At 38.6% G+C, this 13,190-nt stretch overlaps 1 protein-coding gene across 6 annotated transcripts in view; it reads left to right on the top strand.

Annotated features, from left to right (window-relative positions):
* The window catches only part of PARN (poly(A)-specific ribonuclease), a 162,161-nt gene that overhangs the window by 5,084 nt on the left and 143,887 nt on the right, over positions 1 to 13,190 (top strand). For 4 of the 6 annotated variants that reach the window (XM_077828296.1, XM_077828295.1, XM_077828297.1 and 1 more), the window contains exons 4-13: positions 1,839 to 1,906; positions 1,997 to 2,078; positions 3,541 to 3,601; positions 4,575 to 4,740; positions 5,379 to 5,444; positions 5,632 to 5,745; positions 6,655 to 6,693; positions 8,410 to 8,452; positions 9,205 to 9,285; positions 11,829 to 11,885. In XM_077828296.1, the coding sequence (XP_077684422.1) occupies positions 1,839 to 1,906; positions 1,997 to 2,078; positions 3,541 to 3,601; positions 4,575 to 4,740; positions 5,379 to 5,444; positions 5,632 to 5,745; positions 6,655 to 6,693; positions 8,410 to 8,452; positions 9,205 to 9,285; positions 11,829 to 11,885 (777 nt within the window). The remainder of the gene's footprint in view (positions 1 to 1,838; positions 1,907 to 1,996; positions 2,079 to 3,540; positions 3,602 to 4,574; positions 4,741 to 5,378; positions 5,445 to 5,631; positions 5,746 to 6,654; positions 6,694 to 8,409; positions 8,453 to 9,204; positions 9,286 to 11,828; positions 11,886 to 13,190) is intronic. The other 2 variants (XR_013347317.1, XM_077828294.1) reach the window with 1 other exon arrangement.

The raw sequence follows: 13,190 nt of genomic DNA, 5'->3' as shown, positions 1-13,190 counted from the left end.
GAGCTGCAGTTCACTTCATCAGATGCTCTGTAGCTCACGAAAGCTTATGCTCAGATAAATTTGTTAGTCTCTAAGGTGCCACAAGTACTTCTTTTTTTTTTTGCGGATACAGACTAACACGGCTGCTACTCTGAAACTTTTCACATTGTCTTACTTCTGTGCTGCTGCTGGGATGGTGCGCCCTTCAGAGCTGGGCACCCAGTCAGCAGTCGCTGCTCTCCACTCTGCCTTCAGAGCTGTGTGGTGGCGGGGTGTGTGCAGTGTAAATTACTACAAACACAAAGAAGGGGGACCCAATCAAATAAGTTTGAGAGCCCCTGTGCTAGACAAATAGTGGAAGGTGGGAATCTGATATCTGACACTGTACACAAGGCCAAATTGCCTGTGTGTGTAAAAGGGCGGGGAGGAAGGAGGAAACCACACACCACCAAACAAGAACCCTTTGGGCAGCTGCCAGATGAAATGGGGAAAAGAGAGGATTGCAACTCGGTTTTAGGGCTTGTCTAGATAAATAGTTAAGGTGTAGCAAGCTGGGGTGTAAATCTACAGTGCTCCAGCATGCCACACACTTACTGTTCATGTGTACTTACTGCTGCACAATAACACAAAGTGCACTAGGGAACTTTTAGTGTGCAGCAGCAGGGTCCACACAGACTGTCACTGCATGGCATGCTGAAGCGCTGTAGATTTATACCCTCCCTTGCCATGCACTAACCTGCCATATAGACACGCCTTTAGAAAGGGTTTTGTGGCAACAGCTTGCACTTAACAACTTTGACTATTGAAGCTGTAATAGGTATCCTTCTCCTCCCCCCCTTTTCCAAATACTATTATCTTGTACTGGAAGTGCTTAAATTACTTCTCAGATCTTGGGGTTATGTTGACTGTCAGTCATGAGAAGGAACATGCCAAAAACTTTCAGTACTATTTAAAACTAAGATTATATCTCAGAAAGGGAAGGTAAGCCTTTTCTTGTAAAATACTTGTTAAGTTTATGATCATGCATATTTGCTGTTAGCTATAAAAACTACTACATTTATCCCTTTAAAGAGACTATTGGCCCCAACACTAGATTTTTAAAGCAAGGATTTACCAAGCTTAAATCACGTATCTATATATTTTATCTGCTATTGTTAGGGGTTACAGTTAGGATTATTAGAATTCAAGATATTAGAAGAATAGTTCTATTTTGCATTTTGTTTACTTTGTGAATTTTTTAGCTCTTTGTGTACAGTTCCACTGTCTCTCCCTGAATAGTTGATCAGGCTCACCTCTTGTGGGTTGTGTGCATAGCAATGGAGAAGAGAAGCAACTTTTGGAAAGGTAGCTGTAACATTAGAAAAGCTGTCAGGAGGTACTTGAAACTATTTGAATGCACTTGAAGTTGAACAGATCAAGTTGGTGGTGTCCCTTTAATATAAAATAACTTGTTTTTTAAAAGCTGGTTTTAGTTCATACCTTTGCAGTAATGGAAGCTGAAACAATATTGCCCTACTGCATGAGAAACAAAGTGAAAATTTAGTCTATTCACTATCCAAGCTGAGTGAAGTGCAGAAAAAAATTGCAAAAATGAAGAAAAGGTAAAAATGAAATGCTAAACTTCAGAAGAAAAAAGAATGTTATTGGTAAGAATAATTTTGTTTTTAAACATGAATCTTTTGTAGACAAAGATCCTTTTTTAAACTAAGGTATTATGACAAGGCATTTTCACTTGAGTGCCTATATTTATAAATGACTTACAGATGTCTGAGCCTCAGACAAATAATTTTTTCCCGAATGCCTCTCAGTTGCATTTCAAAATGTATTGTAACCATAGTCTGTCTTGTTTTCCTTTTCAGCATTCCATGGATTTCTTGCTTTTTCAGTTTGGCCTTTGTAGTTTTAAATATGACCACGCAGAAGCTAAGTATGTTGTTTCCTTGACTTATTCCTAACTTTTTTTATACCAGTAATATTGATAAGCTCTATTTTGACTTGTAACTCTTACCTTTCACAGATACATAATGAAATCATTTAACTTCTATATTTTTCCAAAACCCTTCAACAGAAGTTCACCAGATGTCAAGTTTGTCTGTCAGGTTAGTGGAAAAACAGATTTATATATATTGCTACTGGAAAATTTTTCAAAATGGTTTTTGTGAAAATTCTGTAGTGGTGTCAATTTTGAGTAGTCCCTGAAGCATTTTTGCCTATGTATAATTCATTCTTCATGGATTTTTTTCCCCAGTGCATAGAGAAGGAAGGCAGATTCCATTTAAAAAAAAAAGTCTTAGTGGAACAATTTTCTGTAAATGAAGAAAACTAGGCTGAAAAATGAAGTAAAGGTCATTCCCCTTTTTAAACTCCTGCTGCTTAATACAGGGCTTAGTTTTTTCTGTAGACAGAAGTGACTTTTCTTATCCAGCTTTTTTTCTTTTTTCTCTTCCTATCCATTCTTCTTCTCTCCCTCTCTCTCTCATTGCTTCACAAAGCTGTTGTGAGAATTTCTGGACTCATGGGATTTTGCCACACCAGTTCCTTCACTTGATTCCCGTTCCCCCCTCCACCTCCGGTCCCTCACCCAACTCTTTCTCTCCTTATGTCTTTATTTTTCTCTTGTCTCTCATCCATACCTCATTAAAGATATAATCAGTATACCAAAGATCGGGATTCCTAGCCAGTGCTAAGCACTAAAGGAAAGCCAGCAGACATCATCAATGTATAGTCTTGTGTTTTGTCCAGCTGACACTTTTCTAACAGTTGTTGAACCTTTTTGCCAGAAGAGAGTGGTACAAGTCCTATTTAGCTTGGTAGAACCCAGAAGGTACTTCTCTTCTTATTACAGAAAGTTGCATATGTATTTTTAAAAAATCTGTATAGTAATAGATACATATGTAGAAAGCTTTACACTCCTTTCCACCCTTATTACCATTGTATTATGCTTTGCCTATGGCAGAAACTGTTGCCTTTTTGGTTTCCATGTTGCCATGGATATCATGAGTCTCATCGCCAACATGGCTCCTGTAGATGCATTTTTAAGATTTTGTTTGAAAGAAGAATTTGTTTTAAACAATCCTGAGCTTCACTTGGCTTTTCGGAAAACTAAAATCATGACTCTACAGCTTCTAACTAAGATCAGAAATGGTACATACATAGCTTCAAAGTGGCTTTTTTATTATAATTTAAACAGTGTACTACATATTAATTGGTGTTATGGTGGGTTTGATGTTAAGGTTTTGGGATGTATTGTTATCTATAGTGCACAAGCCATGGGTTATCTGTTAGGGATAAGTAAGCGACAAAATACTGATGGAGAGATTTACTTATGAATGACTTGTTCTACTCTATTAAACTTTATCTTTTAATAAACTATTTCATTGCACAGACTAACTTTGAGTTCACTAACCTAATACTTTGACAAAGAAAAAAGTTAGTATGGGTTTTTTAAAACAAATATGTTTGAGGAAAATACCTGGGTTGTTTTTTAATTGACCTTTGAAATTTCAATGGTGTACAATCAGTCATATAGCTGGTTTTTTTGTTTGTTTTTTTCCTTTTCAGAGTTCAAGTATAGACTTTTTAGCAAACCAAGGATTTGATTTTAATAAAGTTTTTCGCAATGGTAAGCTTTCTTTCATTTTACAGCCTGTTTTTATAGACTATCTTTCTTTTCCTCCATTTCCTGTTTAAAACAAAAGGCAAAACATGTACATTTTGACCTTTTGGTAAAGTTGTTAAGATCTTAGCTTATTTGATGTTTGTTTGTGGGGGAGGAGGGAAAGTGACTGTCCATCTACATTTTCTGAGAAACAGGTGAGTGCCTACTTGTTTAAGCATATTTTAGTGATAATTGTTTTTCAGTGGTTAAACACAGAACAAAGTTGTAATATTTCCAAAAGAACATTCCTATAGGTCTTATTACTGGAACAATGGCATTTTCTAGCTTGTCATACTGTAAAACTAAGGACTAGATAATTGTGACATTTAATATGACAGTGCTAGTCATTTGACTTGTTTCTCAATTTAGGTACCTATATATTGCCCCTCTTCTGCTCAACCCTTCCTATTTCAGCAGGTTTCTTAAGGTAATTAGTACCTGCAGGGCTCTGATGTGTTGCAAATCTTTTCTGTGAGATAAATGGCAACTACTTTAAAGCTTCTTGACTCCATAGCAATCTGTGGCTCTGATACTAAACTATATCCATATGGGTAGATCCCTATTCCTTATTTATTTGCTTTGTGGTAGCACTTAGAAGCCCCAGTTATGTATCAACAATATGAAGGCCCATCAAATTCAGTGAGGTTCTGTGCAGAAATAGGCGTCTGCCTGTAAGGATCAGATTTCAGGAGGAGGGCCTAAATTGCTTGTGACTCATTTGGGCTTGAAGGTGCCAGCTGCTCTTGCTCTCTCAAAAGGAATCCTTTGCAACTAGAGATAAGGAAAGGAAACTTAGAAGAAATATTTGAGGGATACAGATGCATTTCCCCCCCACAGTTTTTAGGTTGTCACATGACTGGAGTAGTGACTAAGCTTCTCTGAGCTGTGCAATACTTGCTTGCTTTTAATGATAAAACCTGTAAAATGTTTTTCTTAGGAATCCCATATTTAAATCAGGACGAGGAAAGACAATTACGGGAGCAGTATGATGAAAAACGTTCTCAGGCAAATGGTGCAGCGACCCTATCGTACATTTCCCCTAATGCCACAAAGTGTCCTGTGACTATTCCTGAGGATCAGAAAAAATTCATTGAAAGAGTGGTGTAAGTGGAAATATAAAAATCATGTTATTCTAATGTGTGCACACTCTTCTTTATGTGGTAGTCCTCCATTCTGAAGTTGCCTAAAAACTTGAAGTTGCCAGTGTTCTGATTCTAAATTTGTCAGTCTTAACAAAATGTTCCTTTGAATGAGAGAGTTTAAGTCTGGGAAACTTCTTTTCCTTTTAATCAGGCTTTTTTGAGGCTTATCTGCAACTTTCAGTAATCTGTCTTCAGCTACATCAAGGGTAGTTAAATTGTTAGTTACATTTTTGCCTCATGATGGTATTGTCCTTTTTTCGAAATCTCTGCTAAAGTTTAATCCAATTCTTAGTTTGTGATCTTGGCTGGAAAATAATGGCCATGTATATTCTGGCCCTCAAATATGAAGCCATTTAAGTCTACGCTTGGTTTCTGTTTTAGATTTCTTAATCACGCAAGACTTCATATTTATCACTATACTAATGTCTCTAAAGATGAAAAATGTTGGTATATGTACAATAAACATGTCTTAAATATTCCATTAATCCTTCTTATAAAAGATTTGCTTTGCCTTTTGGTATATATCACTAAATGCTTCTGTGAAAATAGTATTGTATTAGTAAAAGCAAATAATAATCTGTTTAATCTATTTTCTCCAGGGAGCAAATAGAAGATTTAATACAGAATGAAGAAAACAAGAATTTGCAGTTGGAGCCATGCACAGGGTCAGTTTCTGAAAATAAACACTAGTTCTCTGGTAAAGGGAGAACTCTGAACTGTCTTCTGTATAAGAAATTAGGTTTGACCTACTAGCCAGGTATATGGGGGGAAAAGCCTCTTTCTGTAGGTTTGCACATAGCGGTCTCAACAATTTTATCCCTGATTAGTCCTAGCAAAAACTGTTTGATTTAGGACGGGAAGTAAAGACTTGCTGTCATGGAGCTTCGGTATCTTTCCTTGCTTAAAAAGTCTAAACTTCCAGATGTTCATCCTGAAGTTCTGCAGTGGTGGCAACACATACCAAGGGTGATGTATAGTATGCATATGGCATTATTTGAATATACATAAATTTACAGTTTTGTATGTTTATAAGTCGAAGAGGTGCTCTTCATAAATAAAACTTTAATGGGAATTTAGGTAAAGTATCAAACTTTCTCTTGTGCCTTTTCTGTTGATTATCAAGATGACTTTTTAAAACTGCTTTTTCCATTTTAATCAATGTACTTCATGTGTCTGCATATTTTTGGAATCAGCTGGTGGTGAACCCATAGCTCAGGGGTTAGAGCGTTGGCCTTGTAAACCAAGGGCTGCAAGTTCAAATCTTTAGGGGAGGGATAGCTCAGTTGTTTGAGCACTGGCCTGCTAAACCCAGGGTTGTGAGTTCAATCCTTGAGGTGGCCCTTTAGGGATCTGGGGCAAAAAAAAAATTGGGGATTGGTCCTGTTTTGAGAAGGGGGTTGGACTAGATGATCTCCTGAGGTCCCTTCCAACTGTGATATTCTATGATACAAGGTGGCTCTTGTGCATGTGAAATATTATACACATTGGAATATTGTATTACTAGGCCCACCATCATTGGGTGTATAGTTATTTCTTAACTAACCATAATGACAAAGGAAATAGTTATTCCATCTAAATAGACTTGAGTGAATAATACTTAGCTGACAGAGCCAAACAAACATTTTTCTATTAATTTTTGGCAAGTCATTCTCATCAGAAAGGCAGATATGTGTACAATAAGATGTAAATCAATTTCTCATTGGAAAATTAGACTAGTGTTTAGCCTTTTAAATGCCTTTTAAGATACCATGTGATAACACCATGAGCTGTTTTATGTTCACTGCCTGAATTTTTAACATAAATTTGTCTTTATTTGACTTCGAAATATTTATATATGAGAACCATTAATAACATTACTCTTTTCTGCTTTTAAAGATTTCAGAGGAAACTAATATATCAGACTTTGAGCTGGAAGTAAGTTACTAGTGTTAATTTCTTACCTTACCTACTGTATATCTGTGCTGTTTTTTAACATGAAAAAATCTGGATAAAAAGCTGATCTACGGTTAATCTCATATCCATTATGTTTAGATTGCTTAAGAAGAGAAACAGTCTTGTAATGTGGTTAAACTGAACTAATACAAGTGTGGAGTTCTTAGTGGTTCATTAGAATCCTTTTTTTTTTTTTAAATTGAGCATATTTCTATTCTATCACTTACAACTATTAAAATAGTTGTAAATTGAACAGTACAATGTAGCAGATTAGTGTTATGTAATAACATGTGACTCTTAACATACAGTGTGCAGTTATTGCAAACAACTGAAGAGGAGGAATGTATTCCTGCATAGATAGTGGGATTAATTTGAATGATAATTAGTTCTATAGGGTGTTGATGGTGCTCTTATATTTATGGGTGATATTGTGGGAGGTTGTTTCAAGTTGTCAGTAGTTCTTAAAATCCTGTCTTTAGAGACTGTTCTTAGCTAAAATTGTTTTGTGCTGATTCTCATCTTAGAAGTAAATTGTATTTTAAAAACAGATAAAAAAGCTGTTGAAGAAGCCATTTGACTAATGGAGATGGGATGAGGTCTTTAAGCTGTTTAACAAATATATTTTCAAAATGTTTTGATGCACATGAGGAAGTTACCGTATATACTCGTTCATTAGCCCATTCGTTTATAAGTTGACCCTCCAGATGGACTGGTAAAAATAATAAAAACTGTATGACCCTTTCATAAGCCAACCCTATATTTCAGGGGTTGGCAAACTTCGGCTCCCGGCCCGTCAGGGTAAGTCGCTGGTGGGTCAGGGCGTTTTGTTTACCTGGAGTGTCTGCAGGCATGGAGCCCCTCAGTTCCCTGTGGCTGCGGTTCGCCGTTACCAGCCAATGGGAGCTGCGGAAGTAGGGGCTCCATGCCTGCAGATGCTCCAGGTAAGCAAAACAACAATGTATTAGATATTCAATTCAATGATTTCATAGAGTTGAAAATAGTCAAATTTTGGTGTAGACCCGTTTATAAGCTGACCCCTGCTCTTTGATGTGTCACTTTTTTACCAAAAATATTTGGCTTATGAATGAGTATATACGGTATCCAAACATGTATTTAGAGTATCTGCACATTGAAATAATGGCATTTTGCATTTTTTTATCATTGTGGCAGATTTTTTTTTTTAAACTGCTTTGCCTACACCCACACTGCACAATGAGGGCTCCCTGTGAAATCTGAGTGTATGTGCATTCCTGAACGGGTAACTTAGTAACTGCTTTTTTGAATAAGTTTCTCGTTCTGAAAGAATGCACAAGCAGTACTTTTAACCCAACATCAGATTACACAGATTGATTTAATTGCACTGAAGTCAAGAAATTGAGTTAGAGTTCTCTCTGGAACAGTTGTTCAGCTATCTGCATAATTTTATTTTCTTAATATACTAACACTAATTGTTGAAATTCTTGAGATACAAGAAGGTAAAATTATTGAATAGCTTGGTACTTTGAATTTGCCAACTTCACTTTGGTTAAAAACTGCCTTAATAGTTTTTGCATTTAATATTAAACCTGTCTGTAACCTTACTACAAGTTGTGTAGCTATGAAAATTAGCCTAGTTGAAGATGGGAGCTTCAGTATACTAAACAGTATACTGCCAAATTAGTCCATAAACTGTACTTTACCTTTCACTATTTGCTGTAGGTACCCAAAAGGTATCCATGTTGAAACTCTGGAGACAGAGAAGGTAATTAATTGACTAACAACATACTGTCTTAAATTGTTGTTCTGTGTAAGGAAAATCTCAGTCCTAATGAAATTTCATATTACTTGAGCTCTAAATTTGCCTGCTGAAGCTTTGTTATCCAAACTTTTAAACTTTCATTAAACTGTGATGAAATACTTTTGAATAACCTTAGTGGTCTGACTTTAAAATCCATGAGGTATAAATACAAATATATGACTTATATTAAGTGTGTGAGTGGAAAGTATAATGGCTATTTTAAATACTTAGTCGATCTAACATTCAGTACATTGAGAGTATGAAGTCTTGGTCAGCTGAGTGGTTTGATAACAGAACAATAATTGCAGCAGATATTAAACATTAACTTTTTCCCAAAGAGCTAGGTAAACAATATGAACCCCAAATCACCTGATTAAAACCTAAAGTTATAGGGAAACTTAGTATGGTAAATGTTTTCATTCCAACCAAAAAGTGTATTTTCCTTAGGCTTCGTTATGTGAGTAGATTCAGTTTGGATAGCCTTGTTAAAATTATAAGTCCCTAGAAAAAAATAAGAGTTTATAAAAGAAACACTGTAATATTAGTAGGTAAACTGTTGCAGCGAAACTCTGAGTATAATGGATGCAATTTAGCTATATTTGCAGTGGAAATTTAGATAGCAAATTGTGATTGGTTTATGGGATTCTGTTTTAGTTTTTCACTTTCTTTGTCAAGCTATTCCTGGAATAATTTACTTATGCCATTACTGCTTTCAGAAGGAAAGATACATTGTCATTAGCAAGGTAGATGAAGAAGAGCGCAAAAGAAGAGAACAGCAGAAACAAGCAAAAGAACAGGTAAAATGTTTAGTGTCCTTGTTCTTTCTTAAGGTGAGGAAAATGCTGTTCATTTTAATTGAAATGTTGGAATTGGGGAAGAGACCTGGCTGACTTGAATTCCATATGCTTATGACACTGAAATTTCCCCACCTCTCAACTCCAGTATCCTGCCTCTTGCATTGGTGATATCTGATCTTTCAGAGGAAGGAAAAATCAGGGATGCGCTTGACTAAGTAAGCAGTGCTATGGATGATGGAAGTGGAGGGGGATAATATTTGTACCTGCTCACTATGGCTCTCTGCTGATGTCATGGAGCATATTCAGTTACCTTTATCTTAGTAAGCATAGCTAGAAGATGTTTATCATTACTTGTCTCTTAAAATCTTGCTACAGTATTTGAAAACCTTCAGTAGTAGCTAACTGCATTCTGAAAGGTGTTTCCTTGTACTATTTTCAAACTAAAGTGACACCTTATTTTCTTTCTTTGAATTGGTGTCAAAAGGAAAGCCTGAGTGTTTTTTTTACTGTACCCCTCATAACATTAAGTACCTCAGTTATTCTTTTTAATGAGAATTAGAGAAGACTTTAATAGCTGTCTGTTTCAGTCTGTCCAGGATAGATCTGAAACTGGGCATACAGTTCCAGATGTATGGCTTGCAGTACTGAATTGCCTGCTGTAATGGATTTTTAGTGCTTATAATTCTTTTCTTTGGGACATCAAATGCTTCTGTGCTAGGAATTAATTGACTAGTCACAGTAGAACTTATCCAGTCATAACTACAGAGACTGAGGTTCCCCATAAATGTTAAAAAGTGTTCTTAGTAGCTCTTAACGTGGATTAATAAGGGATAAAGTAAGAGGATCAAAGCCTTTTTTAGTATTGTCCTCTTACCATTAGAATGAGCATAAAGCAGAGGTGAGCATACTATGGCCTGCAGGCCACATCTGGCCCATGGGGACCCTCCTGCCTGGCCCCTGAGCTCCTGGCCTGGGAGGCTAGCCCTGACTCCTTCCCTGCTGTTCAACCTCCCCTGCAGCCTCAGCTCACTGTGCCGTTGGCGCAATGCTCTGGGCGACGGGGCTGCAGAGCTGCAGCCTGACGTGGTGCTCTGTGCTGCGTGGTAGCGTGGCTGACTCCAGCCAGGCAGCATGGCTGCCTGTCCTGGTGCTCTGGGTGGCACGGCTGTAGCGCCGCAAGCCACCAGTGCTCCAGGCAGCACAGTAATGGAGCAGGGGGGTTGGATAGAGTGCAGTGGAGTTCGGGGTGGTGGTCAGGGGGCAGGGGTGTGGCTAGAGGGCGGGGCGGTCAGAGGGCAGGGAACAAGGAGTTTGAATGGGGGCAGGGGTCCTGGAGGGGCAGTCAGGAATGGGGGGTGGGGGCGTTTGGATGGGGCAGTCTGGCAAGGGTTCTGGGGGTGGGCAGAGGACAGGGAGAAGGGGTGGTTGGATGGGGCAGGGGTCCTGGGGGGGCAGTCGGGAATGAGAGGAGAGGTTGGATGGGGCGGCGGGGGGCAGTCAGGGGACAGGGAGCGGGTGTGTGTGTGGATGGGGCAGGAGTTCCGGCGGGGCCATCAGGGGACAGGGAATAGGGGGGGTTGGATGGGGCAGGAGTCCGGGGGGGGGCAGGGTGGACCACGCCTGGCTGTTTGTGGGGGGGCTGGACCACGCCTGGCTTTTTGGGGAGGCACAGCCTCCCCTAACTGATCCATTATATAATTTTGGAAACCCGATGTGGCCCTCAGAACAAAAAGTTTGCCTGCCTCTGGCATAGAGTGGGTTTCCAGTGCTCAAACATCTTCCCTTGCACTTGCTCTCTGTATCCTTACATGAATCTCCTCTACCAGATCTGCAGGTTCTACATGTATGAAACATTTAAGCCTTAAATAAATTATCTACAATTACTGAGCACTGATACTTAAATGGAAGTCTTGTGATGCTTCTAAGTGAAGTTGGTGCACCAAATTGGTACTGTAGCATGTTGCTGAAGTAATACTTTTAATGTAAAAATATTCCTTACTGTACACTAGCCCAATAAAAATGCATTGTTCTAAGAGCAATCAGAGGGCTACTACCTTGGTTCTGGCCACAGAAAGGAAGAAAGGAAAGGAAGAAAGACAAAATGTAATGAATGTGACTCATTTAGGCTGCAACTTCATTCACTTAACATATCTGGCGATGAGTCATACAGTGCAGATTCATTCTTTCGTTAATTATTCCCACTTTTGAGGGCTGCCGTCAGCCCTCCCACTTTTCAACTTGGTCCCAGCCCATTGCTGGGACCCCACCACTATTTCCTTGTATGAGGACTAAAGTGGGCTTGAAAAAAAGCAGGGGCTGTACCTGATGTTTGGAGCCCCAGCCCCTCTTTTCCAGCTTTCTTAGGGGATTCCTTCACCTAAATCCATTTCCTAGGGTCTGATCTGATTATCATTTTATGGAGTGTACAGAATGGGGGACCTTTAATTTGAGATGGAGTTGAAGGGATATTGTCTTGTTGCAATATACAGACATTGCTGTCCATTATTTGCATTTATACTTGATACTTGATATTTTACTTACAGGAAGAGCTCAGTGATGCAGTGGGATTTTCCAGAGTTATTCATGCCATTGCTAATTCTGTAAGTTAACCAACACATTGCTTTTTTTCATATATTTCTTTAGTTTTCAGCTGAGGCCTGGCCTGACATGAGTAATTAACACCTGGAGGGAGGTCTCATTACTTGGAAAATAGGATTAGAGAGGTAAACGGATCATCAGGCTGAAAAGAGAACTTTTGTACTAAATAAGATAAGTTAATATGTCAGTAGGCTAAAAAAACAGAATGTCTGAGCCAGCTAAGGTAAGAGGGAGAACATCCAGGGAACCATTTACTAGCAATGGACAAGATTAATTAAGAATGCAGAGAAGAGGTCAAGATCAACAATGTATGGACAGAGCATGCAGCACAGGGATTGGTTTTTGTAAAATAATCAAACCAATACAAAAATGTGATGTCATATATAGAAAGTGCAGTGAGATATATGAAGGGAGAGGGTTTCTGTGCACGTTCGGAGGTGTGATATACCCTGCATCCACCTCCCTGTTTTTGTTTGATAAGCTCAGTGTAGCTTTACTATATGGCAAATGAACCTTAGTGATGAAATCTGGAGTCAAACTGAGTCTTTTAGCTCCCAGAGAACTGGTTGAAGTGTTCTGGTTAAGCTGAGTGGAAAAGGTCTCAGGGAATCCCAATGTAGTTAACAGTAAAAAATTGATAATTCACTTAGAGTATGACAACTAAATTACTACTAAATTGTACAAATAAGCAAATACTATTGAAGTACAACTGAAATGTATGTAACTTTAGAGCCCCGCATGGATACAAAATGTATATTCTTGAATCTAAAGTGCATATTTGTGGAGCTGCTGTGTTCTTCCATGAACCACAACGGTGAAAGCAGCAGCATGTTGGGCCACGGTATGGGAGTATGAAAGCTGCTCTCACACACTAGTGAGACTGGGGCAGCTGCCAGTGAGCTTGGTATCTGTTCCAATGGGCGGGGCTGGGGATGGTATATCCACCCCAGAGGAGCTGCGTGGGCGGGATGCTGGCTTCTGTGAGCAGCGGCCTGACATGCTGCTACTTTCGCTGCAGCGGTTCCTAGTAGAGCCTTGCAGCTCCGTGGATATCCGTATCCATGGATATAAATTTTGTATCCATGCAAGGTTCTACTTGATGTACATTATCAACTTTAATTAAGATTTTTTTGTTATGGCAATGCTTTGATATGGAAGATAGGTGTAGTGTGTTCCTTTTAAAAAGTTTTTAGTAATAGGAAATTTTGCTACACCTCTGCATTAGATCTTTTAAACAGTGAATAATACCAATTTCTTATGGCAGTTAACAAGATTCTGAGTCATTTAATTTTTTTCAGAAAGGACAT

The sequence above is a fragment of the Eretmochelys imbricata genome, chromosome 10, assembly GCF_965152235.1.
Source record: "Eretmochelys imbricata isolate rEreImb1 chromosome 10, rEreImb1.hap1, whole genome shotgun sequence".
Classification (NCBI taxonomy): Eukaryota; Metazoa; Chordata; order Testudines; family Cheloniidae; genus Eretmochelys; species Eretmochelys imbricata.
The sequence above is the reverse complement of the archived record's forward strand: the minus strand, read 5'-3'. Positions and strand labels throughout refer to the sequence as shown.